General features: G+C 48.1%; 1 protein-coding gene across 1 annotated transcript in view; it reads right to left on the bottom strand.

Moving 5' to 3' along the window:
- ft (cadherin-related tumor suppressor fat) overlaps window positions 1–24,752 on the bottom strand; it is a 512,494-nt gene that overhangs the window by 81,805 nt on the left and 405,937 nt on the right. The window contains exon 7 of the mRNA XM_070102663.1: window positions 2,221–3,130. Coding sequence (XP_069958764.1) covers window positions 2,221–3,130 — 910 coding nt within the window. The remainder of the gene's footprint in view (window positions 1–2,220; window positions 3,131–24,752) is intronic.

The raw sequence follows: 24,752 nt of genomic DNA, 5'->3' as shown, positions 1-24,752 counted from the left end.
TTCAAACATGTTAACTACTGGGAAAGCCTGACGTACCTTTCACTGTACTCCTTGTAACGTAGGCGAGAAAGATGTTTCATAAAGTGATCACTGCTACTGCTGCATTTATAGTTTACTCTGAGGTAATTATCTGACTTTAATTTTAATGTTTTACAGGTAATAAATAAAGGTTATTATCAGTCAACTCACGTTCGCTTTTTTAATTATATAATTCATAGTGAAAGTCTACATAATAAATAATTAGTCTAAACAATAAGGTAACTATCAAAAATGGGGAGAAATTAAGACACCAACGTTTATTTTTTTACTTGATTTATCTAGCAACGCTGATCTATCGCCTCCAACATGCTAGTGAAAATAATCCATTAACATCTTCCAACATCATAAAAATCTTCGAAAGAGTGATGAGACGTCAGATCACAAATTTCATGGAAGAGCACAACCAGCATAACCCAAACCAGTATAGTTTTAGAGCAGGATGATCATGCCTGTCACAGCTGCTGAACCACTAGGACAGAATTACGGAGGCGTTTGAAGGCGACCAAAACGCAGATGTGATTTACACAGATTTTGCAAAGGCGTTTGACAACTGTGATCATGGAGAGATAGCGCACAAAATGAGAGCCATGGGGATTAGGGGAAAGGTAGTCAGACAATTTTTCGGGGTTCCTAACACACAGAACACTAACAAAGTAGTAAACAAACTAGCAAAATCCAGCATCAGCGAGGTAAAAAGATCAGTTCCCCTAGGCACTGTCCTGGCACCTCTGCTGTTTCTCATCACAATTATCCTTATACAATCATCCTCATATATATGATCGTCCTCATATATACATTCATCCTCATATATATAACCCTTATATATACAATCCTATCATATATACAATGAGAGTCGTACACATCTCAGAGAATAACCTGCCTCAATAAAAGTTCCTGATAAAAACAGGAAAATTAGTCGAGAAACGAAATGAGACAAGAGAGAAAATTGAGGCAAAAAACTTCCTAAGAATATATTATACAAATAACCGGAGTGAAAGATGAGCTGATGAGCGTTTTTTAGGGTTGTAAAGGCATGTAAGGAGGAACTTAACAAACTATTAGCTAGTACCAACATACCACTACAAACACGTATTGTACCTGACAAATGTTATATCCATTTACAAAGCAGGATAAATGGTCCATAACTTCTATTTTGACCAATTAACTAAACATCAATTGTGGGAAAGTTGATGAAATCAATAATTGTTGACGTAATTCGAAGATATAATTGAGCAAAGACTCCCAGCAATGTTTTACAAAGGGGTATTTTTGACCTTACGAATGTACTAACTTTTTTCACTAATGTATTTCAGGTGATAGACCAAGATGAAGAATATGACACTGTGAGTATAACTTTCAGTAAGACCCTTGAACTAGTTATTCACAGGAGATTGATTAAAAGAGCAGCAGCACGTGGAACACGAGAAATTATCTGAGTGGAGGCATGACTGACCCACGGGCAAAAGAGTTTGCATTAATGGGGAGAGAGTGGAATGGGTACCTGTAACGAGTGGGGTGCCAGTGTTGCTCACAGTCTACAGAAAACGGCACTGATGAAGGAATAAACAGCGACATCAGTAAATTTGCCGATGACACTAAAATAGGTCAAATTTCTGATGTGGACACTAAAAGGCTACAGGATAACCTATAGTGTGCGTGTGTGTGTGTATGTGTGTGTGTGTGTGTGTGTGTGTTACGCCAAATATCGGTATTGGCCACTTTTACGGTATCGGTTAAAAAACGGCCGATACCATCAGATATTTTTTAAAATATTAATATTGCATGTACTTAATAACATCGACATTAACACTATACCTCAGGAATGTGAGGGGTTATTCTGTCCTCTCTCTCTTTCTCACGCACTATCGACAAGTGCCTTTAACAACCAGTAACTAACACAACAATCCACGTAATGAGTAATGACATTATCTCAGCGAAATGAAGTTATTTAATATTTGGCTTTCCTGTGATATTCAATACCCATCGAGTAATAAGCATTCCCATATATATACTGAACACAGTCATTATAATTTGAAAATAAAAAAATATACGTGAAGTTTAATGTTCGTTTGTGAATTGATCAATGTGAAGGAGATGCAGAGAATAACAGCAGCAGCTGCAGTAACTGTGTAATATATGGTGAAGTAGGAGTATGTTGAAACAGAGGTTGAGAATACTCACCAGTATCCATGGCGACAACAGTCAGGGTGTAGTAGTCTCGTTGTTCACGATCTAGCGCCCTCAAGAGGCTTATCTGCCCCGAGGTGGCGTTCACAGAGAACACAGACTTGTCGCCCTCCTTCACCAGGTAGTTGACGCGGTTGTAGGGCGGGTTGTCTGCATCGAAGGCGGTGACGGTGGCGATCGGTGCCGGCAGCGCCGCCATATTCTCCATCACGTAAACAAGGTAGGGCGAGTCCAAAAACACGGGAGCGTTGTCGTTAATGTCCATAATGGAGATGGTGACGGTGGCGGAGTCATAGCGGACATCTGCACCCGAGTCCTCAGCTTGTACAGTCAGCAGATAATGGTTACGACGCTCGTAGTTGAGGTTCTTGGCCACTCGGATGACGCCGGTGTCCTCACTGATGGAAAAGTCGCGGTTCTTGTCGCCAGCCACGATGGTGTAGCGGACGCGGCCGTTGAGGCTCTCGTCGGCGTCAGTAGCCGAAACCTGCAGCACTGAGAGGCCGATGGAGGCGTTCTCCGGCACGCTGGCCGAGTACTGCTTGGGGTCAAAGATGGGAGAATTGTCGTTCTCGTCAGCGATGCGCAGGCTGATGGTAAGGGTGTGAGCATTCGGCGGGTTACCGCGATCTCTGGCCGTCACCACCAGAGAGTAATTGGCCCGTTCTTCACGGTCTAGCGGGGCCGCGATCCTCAAGAGACCGTCGACGGGACCAAGAGCAAACCGGTTGCCGGGCACGGGAGCCAGCGAATATTCTATGTAAGAATTGCGTCCTTCATCGCGGTCCACGGCCTTCACAGCCATCACTACCGTGTTTACTGGAGTGTTCTCTTCCACCACCGTCTCGTTGGGCGTCACGAACTCAGGAGCCATGTCGTTGACGTCTCTCAGGATGATGGTTACCTGCAACAAACACGAAAATGTTAGACTTGCCGGTATAATACCAGTAGTGTACCTGTTCAAACACCAGCTATCAGTTCAGGTGACCATCGCCTCCGCGGCCCGGTCTCAGACCAGGCCTTCTAATTATATAGACTTCCAAGTTTATGTCTTTCAGGTTACATGGAATTTAATCCCTCATTACAACGATTACATTATACTGGACTAGTGGCGCACAGGTTACACTCAGCTTTAATGACCTTCGTGCAGTTGATAGGATTTAAACCTAATTAATCAACCAATCCTAGATGGGAAAGGAAATATTGCACATAACAACTAGTAAAATAATCAAAATAAAGAGTACACTGCATGTTGCTAAATTTATTACCACGTTCACTAATCACTGTTGCCTAGTGATTCAACATTTGAACTTTCATGTGTCAGTTTGAACTTTCAATAATTTGAACCTTCACGAGTCAATAATTTGAACTTTCACGAGTTAATAATTTGAAAATATACAATATTTTAGTACCTAAAAAGATTTCAAGTGTGAAAGCGGTGTGTGGAGCGGACACTAGGCTCTTCTAGATTTCTTACACTCCTGCTAGGAACTTAGGGTTTTCCAAAGCTCCTGCTACTCCTTTAGGCATCTGCTAGGCTTCTAGACTTTTTGCAAGGCTTCTCAGGGGCTCCTCTTAGGCTTTTCCCAGGCTTCTAGACTCCTGCAGCAGCAGCGACAGGAACAGTGTGGGCGAAGCAGTGTGAGCGAGGCAGCAGCAGCCATGTGGACGAGGCAACAGCAACGTGAGCGAGGCAGCAGCAGTGTGGGTGAGGCAGCAGCAGCAGTGTGGGCGAGGCAGCAACAGCAGTGTGGGCGAGGCAGCAACAGCAGTGTGGGCGAGGCAGCAACAGCAGTGTGGGCGAGGCAGCAACAGCAGTGTGGGCGAGGCAGCAGCAGCAGTGTGGGCGAGGCAGCAGCAGCAGTGTGGGCGAGGCAGCAACAGCAGTGTGGGCGAGGCAGCAACAGCAGTGTGGGTGAGGCAGCAACAGCAGTGTGGGCGAGGCAGCAACAGCAGTGGGTGAGGCAGCAACAGCAGTGTGGGTGAGGCAGCAACAGCAGTGTGGGCGAGGCAGCAACAGCAGTGTGGGCGAGGCAGCAACAGTAGTGTGGGTGAGGCAGCAACAGCAGTGTGGGCGAGGCAGCAACAGCAGTGTGGGCGAGGCAGCAACAGCAGTGTGGGCGAGGCAGCAACAGCAGTGTGGGCGGGGCAGCAACAGCAGTGTGGGCGAGGCAGCAACAGCAGTGTGGGTGAGGCAGCAGCAGTGTGGACGAGGCAACAGCAGTGTGAGCGATACAGAAACAGCAGTGTGGGCGAGGCAGCAGCAACAGCAGTATGGGCGAGGCAGCAGCAACAGCAGCAGTGTGGGCGAGGCAGCAGCAGCAGTATGGGCGAGGCAGCAGCAGAACAGCAGCAGTGTGGGCGAGGCAGCAACAGAACAGCAGCAGTGTGGGCGAGGCAGCAGCAGAACAGCAGCAGTGTGGGCGAGGCAGCAGCAGTGTGGGCGAGGCAGCAGCAGCAGCAGTGTGGGCGAGGCAGCAGCAGCAGCAGTGTGGGCGAGAGTTCTTCTACCCTCGTCACTGTCTCCTGACGCCCAGGAAAGGCTGTTGACCACCTGATCAACCAGGCTGTCTGTGGTAGCGCCCCGCAGGCCAGCACAACAACAGCAGCATCTGAGTAGCTCCAGATAAGACAGGTAAATTATCCCTAATAGTCGTATCAGTATTACGACTCGACTCTTGAGGTAGCGGATACAATTACATCAAAGAGTTAAGAGGTGTGCAAGAGCCATGATTCGACCCCCTGTGAATACAATTAGGGAAAGAAATAGATAAACGAAAAAAATTATTATAATTATTTGTAGAAAGCACTAAATCTGTACGGCCATATAGTGCTTGAAGAGGAGGATGTAAGCAGATTTGAACAGAGGTAAGAGGGTAGCTCTAATTCCTTGTCCCTTGAAGGGACAAGAGGACGTAAGTGCCGTGTACTCCATCCACCGCACACTGGCAATTAATGTTGTATCTGTTCTTTAATACTGTATCTTTAAAACAGATAAAAGTATATGTATATGCAGTATACCCTAAGAGATACACACATCTCGGTATATACACTGGACGAGATGTATATACCTCGTATATACAGTGTATATACACTAGGATATAAATCTCCTGGAGAATCTCATGCCTAACCAGTTGTTTCATGTAGCAATTATTGTTACATTGTCACCATCAGTGTTAGTGGAGCAGCACGAGTGCTGACAACCCCTTGACGTTCAGCACGAGTGCTGACAACCCCTTAACGTTCAGCACGAGTGCTGACAACCCCTTAACGTTCAGCACGAGTGCTGACAACCCCTTAACGTTCAGCACGAGTGCTGACAACCCCTTAACGTTCAGCACGAGTGCTGACAACCCCTTAACGTTCAGCACGAGTGCTGACAACCCCTTAACGTTCAGCAAGAGAGCTGACAACCCCTTAACGTTCAGCACGAGTGCTGACAACCCCTTAACGTTCAGCACGAGTGCTGACAACCCCTTAACGTTCAGCACGAGTGCTGACAACCTCACTAACGTTCAGCACGAGTGCTGACGATCCCAATAACGTTCAGCACGAGTGCTGACAACCCCTTAACGTTCAGCACGAGTGCTGACAACCCCACTAACGTTCAGCACGAGTGCTGACAACCCCAAACGTTCAGCACAAGTGCTGACAACCTCACTAACGTTCAGCACGAGTGCTGACAACCCCTTAACGTTCAGCACGAGTGCTGACAACCCCTTAACGTTCAGCACGAGTGCTGACCTCACTAACGTTCAGCACGAGTGCTGACAACCCCACTAACGTTCAGCACGAGTGCTGACAACCTCACTAACGTTCAGTACGAGTGCTGACAACCCCTTAACGTTCAGCACGAGTGCTGACAACCCCACTAACGTTCAGCACGAGTGCTGACAACCTCAATAACGTTCAGCACGAGTGCTGACAACCCCACTAACGTTCAGCACGAGTGCTGACAACCTCAATAACGTTCAGCACGAGTGCTGACAACCCCTTAACGTTCAGCACGAGTGCTGACAACCCCTTAACGTTCAGCACAAGTGCTAACAACCCCTTAACGTTCAGCACGAGTGCTGACGACCCCTTAACGTTCAGCACGAGTGCTGACAACCCCTTAACGTTCAGCACGAGTGCTGACAACCCCTTAACATTCAGCACAAGTGCTGACAACCCCTTAACGTTCAGCACGAGTGCTGACAACCCCTTAACGTTCAGCACGAGTGCTGACAACCCCTTAACGTTCAGCACAAGTGCTAACAACCCCTTAACGTTCAACACGAGTGCTGACAACCCCTTAACGTTCAGCACAAGTGCTAACAACCCCTTAACGTTCAGCACGAGTGCTGACGACCCCTTAACGTTCAGCACGAGTGCTGACAACCCCTTAACGTTCAGCACGAGTGCTGACAATCCCTTAACGTTCAGCACAAGTGCTGACAACCCCTTAACGTTCAGCACGAGTGCTGACAACCCCTTAACGTTCAGCACGAGTGCTGACAACCCCTTAACGTTCAGCACGAGTGCTGACAACCCCACTAACGTTCAGCACGAGTGCTGACAGCCCCACTAACGTTCAGCACGAGTGCTGACAACCTCACTACCGTTCAGCACGAGTGCTGACGATCCCAATAACGTTCAGCACGAGTGCTGACAACCCCTTAACGTTCAGCACGAGTGCTGACAACCGCACTAACGTTCAGCACGAGTGCTGACAACCCCACTAACGTTCAGCACGAGTGCTGATAACCTCACTAGCGTTCAGCACGAGTGCTGACCTCACTAACGTTCAGCACGAGTGCTGACAACCCCTTAACGTTCAGCACGAGTGCTGACCTCACTAACGTTCAGCACGAGTGCTGACAACCTCACTAACGTTCAGCACGAGTGCTGACGATCCCAATAACGTTCAGCACGAGTGCTGACAACCTCATAACGTTCAGGACAAGTGCCGACAAACCCACTAACGTTCAGCACGAGTGCTGACAACCTCACTAACGTTCAGCACGAGTGCTGACAACCTCACTAACGTTCAGCACGAGTGCTGACGATCCCAATAACGTTCAGCACGAGTGCTGACAACCCCTTAACGTTCAGCACGAGTGCTGACAACCTCACTAACGTTCAGGACGAGTGCTGACAACCTCACTAACGTTCAGCACGAGTGCTGACGATCCCAATAACGTTCAGCACGAGTGCTGACAACCCCTTAACGTTCAGGACAAGTGCCGACAACCCCACTAACGTTCAGCACGAGTGCTGACAACCTCACTAACGTTCAGCACGAGTGCTGACAACCTCACTAACGTTCAGCACGAGTGCTGACGATCCCAATAACGTTCAGCACGAGTGCTGACAATCCCTTAACGTTCAGCACGAGTGCTGACCTCACTAACGTTCAGCACGAGTGCTGACAACCTCACTAACGTTCAGCACGAGTGCTGACGATCCCAATAACGTTCAGGACGAATGCTGACAACCCCTTAACGTTCAGGACAAGTGCCGACAACCCCACTAACGTTCAGCACGAGTGCTGACAACCCCTTAACGTTCAGGACAAGTGCTGACAACCCCACTAACGTTCAGGACAAGTGCTGACAACCCCACTAGCGTTCAGCATGAGTGCTGACAATCCCACTAACGTTCAGCACGAGTGCTGAAAACCCCACTAACGTTCAGAACGAGTGCTGAAAACCCCACTAACGTTCAGCACGAGTGCTGACAACCCTTTAACGTTCAGAAAAAGTGCTGACAACCCCACTAACGTTCAGCACGAGTGCTGACAATCCCACTAACGTTCAGCACGAGTGCTGACAACCCCACTAACGTTCAGCACGAGTGCTGACAACCCCACTAACGTTCAGCACGAGTGCTGACAACCCCACTAAAGTTCAGCACGAGTGCTGACCCCACTAACGTTCAGCACGAGTGCTGACAACCCCACTAACGTTCAGCATGAGTGCTGACAACCCCTTAACGTTCAGAACGAGTGCTGACAAACCCCTAACATTCAGCACGAGTGCTGACAAACCCCTAACGTTCAGCACGAGTGCTGACAACCCCCTAACGTTCAGCACGAGTGCTGACAACCCCCTAACGTTCAACACGAGTCCTGACAACCCCCTAATGTTCAGCAGTAGTACTGACAACCCCCTAACATTCAGCACGAGTGCTGACAACCTCTTAACGTTCATTCTCGTTTGGCGCATTTTAAACCGTGTTTACGTTCACTATGCAGGAAATCGTTCATATAACCCGAGACAAATATGACCACACAGTGTAATAATCCGCTCCTTGTCTTGTTATCGTTGTACGTGAGTGAAACAAGATAAGAGGGAGTGTGGTCACTGATGGTAAACATATCAACAAGGAAGCCTAGCCTCGGGCCTGGCAACGAGGCTTGAAGAAATCTTTGGAAAAACGATTGGCTGGTCAGGCAACGCCTCCCCCCCCCCCCCACCAATCCCCCCGACCGTTCCAAGCGAAGTTAATGCAAACACTTTGTTCTTGAAATCTATTACTGGACCACTCTCTAACACAGTATGGAGATGTAACAGTCTGGGTAGATGTAGGTGCAAGGATTCGGTGTTCAGTAACACCAGTGGTGTTAGTGGTGAACAAGAGTGGTGTCAGTAAACGCAACAGTGGTGTTACTGAATACCTAACACCTCACCATAGTGGCGGCATTATTTTTCTTAAGAAACGTGAAAGTTATATGAGGGCCGAGGTAGCAGTGACTGCTGGTCTCCTTGATCCGAGTGACTGACAATGTAACACTGGCATCACCTCCCACACAGGCACACACCATCACACTAACCCCACCACTCCAACAACATAACACCCGTTACCACTGTCACACCACCATCACGGCAACAACACCACCACCACCACACACGCACAAGCCGTCACCACCACTGACACAACCAACTACTTCAATAAACACCTCACACAACGTGTACTAACACAATACTCATTAGCACACAGAATGAGCAGTGATTCAGTGAACAGTGTAACAAATATTTCTTAGAACTATGAATAAGATAATGAAGGTTTTTCTTAGCAGTGATCTAAGAGGTAACGCTTACCACCACGACATAACAATGGAGTGATCAGGTGTGTGTGTGTGTGTGTGTGTGTGTGTGTGTGTGTGTGTGTGTGTGTGTGTGTGTGTTGTACTCGCCTAGTTGTGGTTGCAGAGGTCGAGTCATAGCGCCTGGCCCCGCCTCTTCGCTGGTCGCTACTAGGTCCACTCTCTGCTCCATAAGCTTTATCATACCTCTTGTGTGTGGTGTGTGGGGAGACGGGCAATGTTTACACCAAAAACTGCGTTACCTCTCCACAAGGACCCCAATGGAACTAAGTCATTGACTTTTTTGTGCGGGGGGGGGGGGGTTAACCTAGGTAATTTACATCGTTTATGATAATAACTGTACTTATGTATACCTGCGCCTAACTAAACTTACTGGTTCCTCGGAGGAAACATCAAGAAAACATTGTACCTTTTTAAATCACTTATTCTCTCTAGGCTGGAATACTGCTGTACATTACCATCCTCATTCAAACCAGGTGAAATTGCAAAACTAGAGAATGTACAAAGAACCTTTACTGCACGTATAAGTTCCATCAAACACCTTAACTACTGGGAGCGCCTGGAAGCACTTGACTTGTACTCACTAGAGCGCAGGCGAGAAAGATGTATCATAATCTACACCTGGAAGATTCTGGAGAGACTGGTCCCTAATATGCACACAGCAATCACTCCATATGAAAGCAAAAGACTTGGCAGGCGATGCAACATACCCCCAGTGAGAAGTAGGTGCGTCACTGGTACACTAAGAGAAAACGCAATAAGTGTCCGGGGCCCAAGACTGTTCAACAGCCTCCCACCAGCAATAAGGGGCATTACGGGAAGACCCCTGGTTGTCTTCAAGAGGGAGCTGGACAGATACCTAAAGACAGTGTCGGATCAGCCGGGCTGTGGTTCGTACGTTGGATTGCGTGCTGCCAGCAGTAATAGCCTCGTTGATCAGGCCCTGATCCACCGGGAGGCCTGGTCGTGGACCGGGCCGCGGGGGCGTTGATCCCCGGAATGCCCTCCAGGTAACCATTGAAGAAATTCGTTGCAGGAGAATGCTTCAGAGGACTATATAGCGGCAGCGCCACTTATCCCGTGAGTACACACAGGCAGAGCCTCAGTACATGCACACAGGCAGAGCCTCAGTACATACACACAGGCAGAGCCTCAGTACTTACACAGGCAGAGCCTCAGTACATACACAGGCAGAGCCTCAGTACATGCACACAGGCAGAGCCTCAGTACATGCACACAGGCAGAGCCTCAGTACATGCACACAGGCAGAGCCTCAGTACATGCACATAGGGAGAGCCTCAGTACATACACAGGCAGAGCCTCAGTACATGCACACAGGCAGAGCCTCAGTACATACACACAGGCAGAGCCTCAGTACATGCACACAGGCAGAGCCTCAGTACATGCACACAGGCAGAGCCTCAGTACATGCACACAGGCAGAGCCTCAGTACATGCACACAGGCAGAGAATCAGTACATACACACAGGCAGAGCCTCAGTACATGCGCACAGGCAGAGCCTCAGTACATGCACACAGGCAGAGCCTCAGTACATGCACACAGGCAGAGCCTCAGTACATGCACACAGGCAGAGCCTCAGTACATGCACACAGGCAGAGCCTCAGTACATACACACAGGCAGAGCCTCAGTACATGCACACAGGCAGAGCCTCAGTACATGCACACAGGCAGAGCCTCAGTACATACACACAGGCAGAGCCTCAGTAGAGCCTCAGTACATACACACAGGCAGAGCCTCAGTAGAGCCTCAGTACATACACACAGGCAGAGCCTCAGTACATGCACACAGGCAGAGCCTCAGTACATGCACACAGGCAGAGCCTCAGTACATGCACACAGGCAGAGCCTCAGTACATGCACACAGGCAGAGCCTCAGTACATGCACACAGGCAGAGCCTCAGTACATGCACACAGGCAGAGCCTCAGTACATGCACACAGGCAGAGCCTCAGTACATGCACACAGGCAGAGCTTCAGTACATGCACACAGGCAGAGCCTCAGTACATGCACACAGGCAGAGCCTCAGTACATGCACACAGGCAGAGCCTCAGTACATACACACAGGCAGAGCCTCAGTACATACACACAGGCAGAGCCTCAGTACATGCACACAGGCAGAGCCTCAGTACATGCACACAGGCAGAGCCTCAGTACATGCACACAGGCAGAACCTCAGTATATACACACAGGCAGAACCTCAGTACATGCACACAGGCAGAGCCTCAGTACATGCACACAGGCAGAGCCTCAGTACATGCACACAGGCAGAGCCTCAGTACATGCACACAGGCAGAGCCTCAGTACATGCACACAGGCAGAGCCTCAGTACATGCACACAGGCAGAGCCTCAGTACATACACACAGGCAGAGCCTCAGTACATGCACACAGGCAGAACCTCAGTACATGCACACAGGCAGAGCCTCAGTACATACACACAGGCAGAGCCTCAGTAGAGCCTCAGTACATACACACAGGCAGAGCCTCAGTACATGCACACAGGCAGAGCCTCAGTACATGCACACAGGCAGAGCCTCAGTACATGCACATAGGCAGAGCCTCAGTACATGCACACAGGCAAAGCCTCAGTACATGCACACAGGCAGAGCCTCAGTACATGCACACAGGCAGAGCCTCAGTACATGCACACAGGCAGAGCCTCAGTACATGCACACAGGCAGAGCCTCAGTACATACACACAGGCAGAGCCTCAGTAGAGCCTCAGTACATACACACAGGCAGAGCCTCAGTACATGCACACAGGCAGAGCCTCAGTACATGCACACAGGCAGAGCCTCAGTACATGCACATAGGCAGAGCCTCAGTACATGCACACAGGCAAAGCCTCAGTACATGCACACAGGCAGAGCCTCAGTACATGCACACAGGCAGAGCCTCAGTACATGCACACAGGCAGAGCCTCAGTACATGCACACAGGCAGAACCTCAGTACATGCACACAGGCAGAGCCTCAGTACATGCACACAGGCAGAGCCTCAGTACATGCACACAGGCAGAGCCTCAGTACATGCACACATGTCGAGTACACAATTATTTTTTCAGTAAATAGTCAGTAAAAGTTCACTTTGTGGCATATTATGGAAAGTCACGACATTACCTCCGATCACAATCTAATCGAAGTCCAGACGCACATGCATAGGGGTCCTGAACAGCAGAATGCATGTACCTGTGAAGGTGTCTTCACAAAATACAATTTCAACAACAAGAACATCAACTGTGACCAGGTAAACCATGTCCTAAACGAAACATGTTGGGAAGATGTCTTAAATGACATGGATCCAAACCAGTGCCTTGAAAGGATCAACTTCCTGGTAGCCGAAGCATGTTCTAGGCATATTCCCCTAAGAAAGAAGAAGAGCAGGAGTAAACTGGAGAGAAAAAGACGCTCCCTCTACAGAAGACGACGAAGAGTCACTGAGCTCCTCAGGAGTGCTAGAATATCTGATACACGAAAGGAGGCGCTGACCAGGGAAGTGGAAACTATCGAACTTAAGCTAAATGACTTACAGGAACCAGGAGAGGCAGGAGGAGCTTAAAGCTATTAGTGAAATTGAAAGAAATTCAAAATATTTCTTTTCATATGCTAAAAACAAGGCAAATACCACATCTAGTATCGGGCCCTTACTCAGACAGGATGGGACTTACACAGATGACAACAAGGAAATGAGTGAAATATTGAAATCCCAGTACGACTCTGTGTTTAGTGAACCACTAATCGGTCTGAGGATCGACGACCCAAATGATTTCTTCATGAATGAGCCTCAAAACTTAATAAATGTATGCCAGATTTCCGACATTACCCTAACTCCGATAGATTTCGAAAAAGCCATTGACAACATGCCTATGCACTCAGCCCCGGGCCCAGACTCGTGGAACTCTGTTTTCATTAAGAACTGCAAGAAACCCCTCTCGCGTGCCCTAAGTACACTATGGAGGAGGAGCTTGGACATGGGTGAAATTCCAGTCACTTAAAACAACGGATATAGCCCCACTCCATAAAGGTGGCAGCAAAGCATTAGCTAAGAACTATAGACCAATAGCTCTGACGTCCCACATCATAAAAATCTTTGAAAGAGTGCTAAGAAGCAGGATTGCAAATCACCTGGATTCCCAAAATCTGCACAATCCAGGGCAACATGGGTTCAGGGCAGGTCGCTCCTGCCTCTCACAACTACTGGATCACTATGACATGGCCTTGGATGCACTGGAAGAAAATCAGAATGCAGATGTAATATACAAAGACTTTGCAAAAGCATTTGACAAATGCGATCATGGCGTAATAGCCCATAAAATACGTGCTAAAGGAATAATTGGGAAAGTGGGGAGATGGATCTTCAACTTCCTAACAAATCGAACACAAAGAGTAGTGGTCAACAGAGTTAAATCGGAGGCTGCCATAGTGAAGAGCTCTGTTCCACAAGGCACAGTACTAGCCCCCATCTTATTCCTTATCCTCATATCAGACATAAACAGAGATGTACACCACAGCACCATATCATCCTTTGCGGATGATACTAGGATCTGCATGAGGCTGTCATCTGCTGAGGACGCGGTTAACCTCCAAGAAGATATAAACAAAGTTTTCCAGTGGGCAACGGTAAACAATATGATGTTCAATGAGGACAAATTCCAACTACTCCGTTATGGAAAACTGGAGGAGATAATAACTAGAACAGAGTATACTACTGACTCCGGCCATACAATAGAGCGGAAAAATAATGTAAGGGACCTGGGAGTAGTAATGTCTGAGGATCTCACTTTCAAGGATCACAACAGTGCCACGATCGCACGTGCAAAGAAAATGATAGGATGGATAATGAGAACTTTCAAAACGAGAGATGCCAAGCCAATGATGATCCTTTTCAAATCACTTGTTCTCTCTAGGCTGGAATACTGCTGTACATTAACATCTCCATTCAAAGCAGGTGAAATCGCAGATCTAGAGAGTGTACAGAGATCCTTTACTGCACGTATAAGTTCTGTCAAGCACCTTAACTACTGGGAACGCTTGGAAGCACTTGACTTGTACTCGTTGGAACGCAGGAGGGAGAGATATTTCATAATCTACACTTGGAAAATCTTGGAAGGAATGGTCCCAAATCAGCACACAGAAATCACTCCCTACGAAAGTAAAAGACAGGGCAGGCGATGCAAAATGCCCCCAATAAAAAGTAGGGGCGCCATTGGTACACTAAGAGAAAACACCATAAGTGTCCGGGGCCCAAAACTGTTCAACAGCCTCCCATCAAGAATTAGGGGAATTGCCAATAAACCCCTGGCTGCCTTCAAGAGAGAGCTGGACAGATACCTAAAGTCAGTGCCGGATCAGCCGGGCTGTGGCTCGTACGTCGGACTGCGTGCGGCCAGCAGTAACAGCCTAGTTGATCAGGCCCTGATCCATCGGGAGGCCTGGTCATGGACCGGGCCGCGGGGGCGTTGATCCCCGGAATAACCTCCAGGTAACCTCCAGGTACCTAGCCAGAACCGTATGAGAAAATGTCTAATCCTACATTTATTTTATTATTATCATTATTATTATTATATTATTATTATTATATTATTATTATTGAAGGGAAGCGCTAAAGCTGTATGAGTCAGAGGGCCTGGGGAATGGGAGGTAGTGAGGTTTGAGGTGACTGGTACAGTAACAACCAGACGTGGGCCTCGGCTCAGCCACGACACAACTACACTGGCAAACTGCTCTTAACTGGCAATTAAGAATCCTCAGCTCCCGCCTGAAAAAGGTGTCTCATAAATGACAGCTGAGAGAAAAAACATACTGAGAGATTCACAGCTGAGAAAGAACAACACGAGGAAACAAAGAAGGCCACGGGTGACAGGAAAAACAGCACAAGAACAACTGAGACAGCCGCGGGTGAGAGGACTGAAGAGTACTAAGGATATCAGTCCCCGGGAAGCACTGCTGCTTACCATATTCGGGGGAAGGGGGTTAACGTTAAACATGTTAATGCAATACAACGCCTGGTGAATGAAAAGTACTCACTACTTTGTATACCAGGAAAGGAAATGCAGCTCAAAAACCGTGGATCAAGAGTCCTTAACCAGCATCAACACAACCCCCCCCCTCCCTCGAAGGAACTAATTCGTGTAGCAACGTGTGTGTGTGTGTGTGTGTGTGTGTGTGTGTGTGTGTGTGTGTGTGTGTGTGTGTGTGTGTGTGTGTGTGTGTGTGTGTGTGTGTGTGTGTGTGTGAAAGCAACAGAAGTTAGGAACAGACAATACCTCTAACAGTTATGAACAACTTAAGCACATGATAGTTAAGTTTCCCAATATATTTTGGAAAATACCCAGGATTTGTCGCCATTAAATTAGGGTTAAGTGTAAAAGTCGATATAAATGCTTACTGCACCACCTACGGACGGAGTTGCTATAATAACAACAATAACAATAATAATAATAATAATAATAATAATAATAATAATAATAATAATAATAATAATAATAATAATAATAATAATAATCTTTATCTCTACAAGGTATACAGACCATAGCTGACATCAATGACATACTACTATATAGAAAGCCGCTTATGCTGAGAATTTCGGGCAAATTAGGCCAATCTTGTCCCAGGATGCGACCCACACCAGTCCACTAACACCCAGGTACCTATTTTACTGCTAGGTGAACATGGACAGCAGGTGTCTTAAGGAAACACGTCCTAATGTTTCCAACAGTACCGGGGATCGACCCTTGAACCTCAGTGTGTGAGCTAAATCCCAAAGGCGACACTACCATTCCTAGGGGCTACTGACGCTCCTTCTCTAATTACATTTCATATATGATAATGCTGCAGTGTCTGACAGTTAGGTTGACCATGGTATGAAATAAGTTGATGGTAATTTATACCATTTTCAAAAGAACGATTCACATTTCCCTGTCACTTATTAATCTTTAAGTTATATCTACTCTGCGCACTGCTCTTTTGACATACCTTTGATGAGTTTCGAGAGTTTAACTACTCTCGGAGCCCGGCCATGGGCCAGGCTCGTCATAGTTTCGTCGTTTTTTCATTTAGTATATATAAACATAGTGTTTCCAAAGTCGACGCCCATATGCCTCGGCCCCAGACCAGGTCTCCCCTGATCAACCAGGCTGTTTGTGCTAGCCCCACAAAGTTGGTGCTAATTACACAGTTCCTGGTCAGCCCGGCCGATCGGGAATTGAGAAAATCATTAAGTTCCTCTTGGAGACAGTGAGGGGTCTATTGGTAATCCCCCTTATGCACGAAGGATATTTACAGGTTTTGGTTCCTTCACACTTACCGAGTGTTCCGCTTATTATACTCATCGCACCCCTGCTTTTAATTGGGAGTATTTTGCACTGTCTGCCGAGCCTCTTACTTTCATGATTTGTGTGTGAAGATTTGGAACCGGTCTTTCTATAATTTTCAAGGTGTAAATTATATCTTTCTCGCCTACGTTTCAAGGAGTGCAGATCGACGGGGGCTTCGGATGTTTCCAGTAATTTAGGTGCGTGACTGAATTTCTGTGAGCAGTGTAGGTTCTCTGCACATTCTCCAGGTCTACGACATCGCCTGCCTGAAACAGGACTGTTAGAGTGAAGCAGTAATCTAGCCAGGAGAGAACAAATGACTTAACCCTTAAACTGTCCAAACGTAGATCTACGTTTTTTCAACATTTGAAAGTATGTAAAAAACGTAGAGCTTCTTCTAATTTTTTTTTAAATTTGAAAACGTGTAAAAAAAACTTTGATCTACATTTTTTTTGTTATATTTGAAAATATGTTAATTAAAGGGGACCATCATTGGCTTGGCATCTCTGTTTTGAAGGTTCTAGTTATCCATTCTATCATTTTCCTTGCGAATGCGACTCTGTGGTGTCTGAAGATGAGACATTCTGACATAATCAACTGTAAGTCTCTCTAGTTTGCTTTATATTTCGTTTAATTTTTTTCTCAATTTTTTGATAAATTAGACAGATGTGCAACACTTGATCAGTCCATCAGTCTTTTCAAGATTGATGGACTGATCACATCGACTTCAGGCTGAGGAACCGATTACCTCAAACTCCTTCTGATCATCGTTAATCTTTGGACTGATGAAGGCACTGTGTGGTGAAACGTTTCTTCAGTAAAGATACCCAAGTGTTGCACATGTTTTAATTTATCAACTTGTCGGTTCTCTGAATCATTTATCTACATTCCTATTTCCTTACCGGACTAGTGAAACTTGTCCTCAATGATCATCATATTGTCAGTGGCCACTGGAAGACTTTGTTGATATCAGCTTGGAGGTTTGTGTCCTCATAGGATGCCACTCTCATATAAATTATTGTCTGTAAAGGATGATACGGTGATATGATTTATATCTCTGTCGGAAGTGAAAATGAGAAAGAACGGGGGCAAATACTATTCCTAGGGGAACAAAACTTTTCATTATGGCAGCCTCTGATATCATTCTGTTCACTATTACACATTGAATTATATTCGTTGGAAAATTAAATATCCACCTGCCCACTTTTTCAATTGTTCCTTTAACACGCATTTTGTGGGCTATTAATATTATGATCGCATTTGTCAAAGGCTTTTACAAAGTCTGTGTATACTGCATTTGCATTCTGCTTATCCTTCAGTGCGTGGAAAACCATTTCCTAATGGTCAAGCAATTGCGAGTGGCAGGAGAGACCTGCTCTAAACCCACACTGCCCTGGGTTATGCATCTGAGATTCCACGTGGTAAGCAAACTTCTAAAAACTCTCAAAGATTTTAATAACGTGGGACGTCAGCGCTAGCGATCTATAGTTTCTTGTGCTTGCTCTGCTGCCACCTTTGTGGAGTGGGGCTCTGCCAGAGGCTTTTAAGAAATGTGGGACGATTCCTATGTCGAGGCTCCTCCTCTGTAAAATATTCGAGCCATGAAATAATGATTTATCGCGGGTCCTGACATGTATGGAACTCTATGAGTCAGGGCCTGGGGCAAAGTGAAGGAGCATGATATCAATGGCTTTGTCGAAGTCGAGTGGGGGTTAGAGTTGTGTCAGAAATTATGGAGATGTCTCTATGGTTTTGAGTCACATCCACGAAAAAACTCATTTGGATTGTCAATCTCTAGACTGATTAGCGGCTCGCTGGACATAGTCATATTTTGATTTCAGTATTTCACTTATTTCTTTGTTGTCGTCAGTGTCAGTTCCATCTCCTCGAAGCAAGGGTCCAGTACCGTTAGTGGTTTTTGTCCTGGATTTTACATAAAAGTATTTAGGATTTCTTTCAGTGTCACTGAAGACTTGTTCCCTTTTCCAACAAAGAATTCCGAGTGCTCTTATCTGTGGTACTTTTCACTTTTTTTTTACAAATAAGTAATTACACGAATCCGATCCAAGTGCTGAATGAACGGGACTGTTTTCTATTTATTTTTCGAATTCAATGGGACTAGAGTTTATGTCAGTTATTTGGTCTGCATGGTTTCCAGATGCTGTGTCTGTTCACCTAGCATTAAGTGGACAAGTATGAGTTATTCAAGTGTTATGGAACTCATCCTGGGGAAGAGTACCTGAGGTCTCCAGTGGATATAGATCACACTTTCCCGGGTGTCTTCCAATATTTTGTGGGCGCTAGTACTATCCCTAATCTACGTATTTTGTCAATTTATGTAGGTCAAGGTACATGATTTTAATTTCATTACATAATAAAGAAATATTTACTTCATTATTTTTATCATGTTTACAAATGGTTCACACATGTGTAGAGTTTTATCTGCTCCACTCACAACTTTTTCTGAGACAAGTGTTGCAAGTTTCAAGTCAGTAAGTGGAGGCACCCAAGATATGATGCAGACGGCAAGAATAAACGAGTTAGCCCCATAAATCACCACTCCCCCACTACCTATTAAGTTAACCAAGTTACCGTTACTCCTCGTAGTGGCTGGCAGAAGAAACATCATCCTGCCTTACTCAAGACCAAAATTTGGGGGAAAACAACAAACGAAGCACTTAGCTGCACATAAAAGAGAGTAGTGTTATCTTAGGTCCTCCCCGGGAGGGCGATGTTAGGAAGGCAACCCCCACACATCCCTTACTCCCAGCAACCCCCACACATCCCTTACTCCCAGCAACCCCCACACATCCCTTACTCCCAGCAACCCCCACACATCCCTTACTCCCAGCAACCCCCACACATCCCTTACTCCCAACAACCCCCACACATCCCTTACTCCCAGCAACCCCCACACATCCCTTACTCCCAGCAACCCCCACACATCCCTTACTCCCAGCAACCCCCACACATCCCTTACTCCCAGCAACCCCCACACATCACTTACTCCCAGCAACCCCCACACATCCCATACTCCAAACAACCCCCACACATCCCTTACTCCCAACAACCCCCACACATCCCTTGCTCCCAACAACCCCCACACATCCATTACTCCCAGCAACCCCCACACATCCCTTACTCCCAGCAACCCCCACACATCCCTTACTCCCAGCAACCCCCACACATCCCTTACTCCCAACAACCCCCACACATCCCTTACTCCCAGCAACCCCCACACATCCCTTACTCCCAGCGACCCCCACACATCCCTTACTCCCGACAACCCCCACACATCCCTTGCTCCCAACAACCCCCACACATCCCTTACCCCAGCAACCCCCACACATCCCTTACCCCCAGCAACCCCCACAAATCCCTTACCCCAGCAACCCCCACACATCCCTTACCCCCAGCAACCCCCACACATCCCTTACCCCCAGCAACCCCCACACATCCCTTACCCCCAGCAACCCCCACACATCCCTTACCCTCAGCAACCCCCTCACATCCCTTACTCCCAGCAACCCCCTCACATCCCTTACCCCCAGCAACCCCCACACATCCCTTACCCCAGCAACCCCCACACATCCCTTACCCCCAACAACCCCCACACATCCCTTACCCCCAGCAACCCCCACACATCCCTTACCCCCAGCAACCCCCACAAATCCCTTACCCCAGCAACCCCCACACATCCCTTACCCCCAGCAACCCCCTCACATCCCTTACCCCCAGCAACCCCCACACATCCCTTACCCCCAGCAACCCCCACACATCCCTTACCCTCAGCAACCCCCTCACATCCCTTACTCCCAGCAACCCCCTCACATCCCTTACCCCCAGCAACCCCCACACATCCCTTACCCCAGCAACCCCCACACATCCCTTACCCCCAACAACCCCCACACATCCCTTACCCCCAGCAACCCCCACACATCCCTTACCCCCAGCGACCCCCACACATCCCTTACCCCAGCAACCCCCACACATCCCTTACCCCCAGCAACCCCCACACATCCCTTACCCCCAGCAACCCCCACACATCCCTTACCCCAGCCACCCCCACACATCCCTTACCCCCAGCAACCCCCACAAATCCCTTACCCCCAGCAACCCCCACACATCCCTTACCTCCAGCAACCCCCACACATCCCTTACCTCCAGCAACCCCCACACATCCCTTACCCCCAGCAACCCCCACACATCCCTTACCCCCAGCAACCCCCACACATCCCTTACCCCAGCAACCCCCACACATCCCTTACCCCCAGCAACCCCCACACATCCCTTACCTCCAGCAAGGCCCACACATCCCTTACCCCAGCAACCCCCACACATCCCTTACCCCCACAAATCCCTTACCCCAGCAACCCCCACACATCCCTTACCTCCAGCAACCCCCACACATCCCTTACCCCCAGCAACCCCCACACATCCCTTACCCCAGCAACCCCCACACATCCCTTACCCCCAGCAACCCCCACAAATCCCTTACCCCAGCAACCCCCACACATCCCTTACCCCCAGCAACCCCCACACATCCCTTACCCCCAGCAACCCCCACACATCCCTTACCCCCAGCAACCCCCACACATCCCTTACCCTCAGCAACCCCCACACATCCCTTACCCCCAGCAACCCCCACACATCCCTTACCCCCAGCAACCCTCACACATCCCTTACCCCCAGCAACCCCCACACATCCCTTACCCCCAGCAACCCCCACACATCCCTTACCCCCAGCAACCCCCACACATCCCTTACCCCCAGCAACCCCCACACATCCCTTACCCCCAGCAACCCCCACACATCCCTTACCCCCAGCAACCCCCACACATCCCTTACCCCCAGCAACCCCCACACATCCCTTACCCCCAGCAACCCGCACACATCCCTTACCCCCAGCAACCCCCACACATCCCTTACCCCCAGCAACCCCCACACATCCCTTACCCCCAGCAACCCGCACACATCCCTTACCCCCAGCAACCCCCACACATCCCTTACCCCCAGCAACCCCCACACATCCCTTACCCCCCAGCAACAACCTCTACACCAAGGATAAGTTTTATTTTTGCTATTCAACTACCACATAGTGTAGACACTGCTGAAGAGTAACAGCACGCCACGGGTGCTCTCACTATGTAATATGCAGAATACGGCAGCTATGTAGGGTAACTATTATATACATTTAACTAGGATAGCAGTGTACTTGTCTTAAGAAAGACAAAATACGCATCTTCAGCACAGATGCCTCTAACTTCCTCGAAATTCACGTTGCCCCTAGAGTCAGCATCCACGTTGCCCCTAGAGTCAGCATTCACGTTGCCCCTAGAGTCAGCATCCACGTTGCTCCTAGAGTCAGCATTCACGTTGCCCCTAGAGTCAGCATCCACGTTGCCCCTAGAGTCAGCATCCACGTTGCCCGACAACGTCAGCTTTATGACGTTGTTGTGCAACCTACTATTGTTTTAGTACATAAATTTGGATCAAATATAAAATCAGAACCCCGAGGAAACTAGTGAAATTTGATGATTTTTTTTTTATTTTGTACGAACACTGGCCAAACAAACCTAAACTTTCCAAATTTGAGTAATAAATAAATTTATAAATAAATAAATGTAAAAAGTAGGCGCCATTGGTACACTGAGAAAACACCGTAAGTATCCGGGGCCCAAGACTGTTCAACAGCTTCCCACCATGCATAAAAGCAATTACCAATAGGCCTCTGGCTACCTCAAGAGGGAGCTGGACAGATACTTAAAGTCGGTACCGGATCAGCCGGGCTATGGTTCGTACATTGGACTACGTGCGGCCAGCAGTAACGACCTGGTTGATCAGGCCCTGATCCACCGGGAAGCCTGGTCGTGGACCGGGCCGTGGGGGTGATGACCCCCAGAATACCCTCCAGGGAGACTAATCTAAAAATTTGCATAGCTAAACTTAAATGTTTTCCTTGAGACAAGATTCTCCAGCTAATAAATAGTCAGGTTAAAACACAACAGTGTATGAGAACTTATAGTTAACCACAAACAAAAAAATTAAAAAAACGTACCAATATGTGTGACAAGAAGATAACCGAGAGTAACCAGGGAACGTTCAGAGTTGTACGAATGTCTGGTGATGCCACAATGTTGCCATGGGAGAGGCGTCAGAATAGGTTTGAGGTTGGAGATGGGAAGGGACGTGAGAATAGGTTGATGTAAATGGTAGGGGACGTGAGAATATGTTGAGGTAGGAGATGGGAGGGGCGTGAGAATGGGTTGAGGTAAATGGTAGGGGACGTGAGAATAGGTTGAGGTAGATGGGAGGGGGCGTAAAAATGGGTTGAAGCGGGAGATGGGAGGGGCGTGAGAATGGACTGGGGTGGGAAAGGAAGGTGCTTGGAGACAATGAGGTGGCGGCAGCAGCACACATGGGAATGGGAGGGGAAGGTAGGGGGCAGGACTTGCGAGCAACCCCACAAGGTGTGAAAACAACTGTCAAGTGAGGTGTGGAGGCTGGTGTAATATATGCCGAGGCAGTAAACTTTACTGCCTCAGTTAACAGGGGAAGGAGCGGGAGAGGGAAACGGGGGAGGTCTCAGACTACACTCCAGCCTCACACTATCCTCGCACCAACAGAAACGTTCAAATGGGAACGTTTCGTACACTCCCTGCTTTTTTTTTTTATTTATTTACGAGTGTTCCTTTTGTTTTTGTTTTTTTTCTGAAAAATGAAAATCACAATATCTACCTACCTTGAGGGTATTCCGGGGATCAACGCCCCCGCGGCCCGGTCTATGACCAGGCCTCCCAGTGGATCAGAACCTGATCAACGAGGCTGTTACTGCTGGCTGCACGCAGTCCAACGTACGAACCACAACCCGGCACCGACTTTTAATTAGGCCCCGGACAGTTATTCCGTTTACTCTTAGTGTACCAGTGACGCCCCTGCTTCTCACTGAGGGTATGTTGCATCGCCTGCCAAGTCTTTTCCTTTCGTAGGGAGTGATTTCTGTGTGCATATTAGGGACCAGTCCCTCCAGAATCTTCCAGGTGTAGATTATGATATATCTCTCTCGCCTGCGCTCTAGTGAGTACAAGTCAAGTGCTTCCAAACGTTCCCAGTAGTTAAGGTGCTTGACAGAACTTATACGTGCAGTAAAGGATCTCTGTACACTCTCTAGATCTCCAATTTCACCTGCTTTGAATGGGAATGTTAATGTACAGCAGTATTCCAGCTTAGAGAGAACAAGTGATTTGAAAAGGATCATCATTGGCTTGGCATCTCTCGTTTTGAATGTTCTCATTATCCATCCTATCAGTTTCCTGGCAGATGTGATAGTGACATTGTTGTGGTGCTTGAAGGTGAGGTCATGGGACATGAAAGGCTTGTGTAATGTATCCCAACTTAGCCTAAATTAACATAGTTTAAAAAAAATGACCACGATAAAAAAGATGACGTGAATATATTGACGTTTAGGAAATGAAAAAAATTAAGTAGCTATGAAATGAGAATGGGTTGCCTGTCCCCGCCACCCACTTACTGTCCCCGCCACCCACTTACTGTCCCCGCCACCCACTTACTTTCCCCGCCACCCACTTACTGTCCCCGCCACCCACTTACTGTCCCCGCCACCCACTTACTGTCCCCGCCACCCACTTACTGTCCCCGCCACCCGCTTACTGTCCCCGCCACCCGCTTACTGTCCCCGACATCCACTTACTGTCCCCGACAACCACTCACTGTCCCCGCCACCCACTTACTGTCCCCGCCACCCACTTACTGTCCCCGCCACCCACTTACTGTCCCCGCCACCCCTTTACTGCCCCCGCCACCCACTTACTGTTCCCGCCACCCACTTGCTGCCCCCGCCCCACTTACTGGTCCCGACATCCACTTACTGTCCCCGCCACCCACTTACTGTCCCCGCCACCCACTTACTGTCTTCGCCACCCACTTACTGTCCCCGACATCCACTTACTGTCCCCGCCACCCATTTACTGCCCCCGCCACCCACTTACTGTCCCCGCCACCCACTTACTGTCCCCGCCACCCACTTACTGTCCCCGTCACTCACTTTCTCTCCCCGCCACCCACTTGCTGTCCCCGCCACCCACT

The sequence above is a fragment of the Cherax quadricarinatus genome, chromosome 5 (genome assembly GCF_038502225.1).
Source record: "Cherax quadricarinatus isolate ZL_2023a chromosome 5, ASM3850222v1, whole genome shotgun sequence".
Lineage (NCBI taxonomy): Eukaryota > Metazoa > Arthropoda > Malacostraca > Decapoda > Parastacidae > Cherax > Cherax quadricarinatus.
Note: the sequence above shows the minus strand (reverse complement) of the source record. Positions and strands in the feature narration are given on the sequence as shown.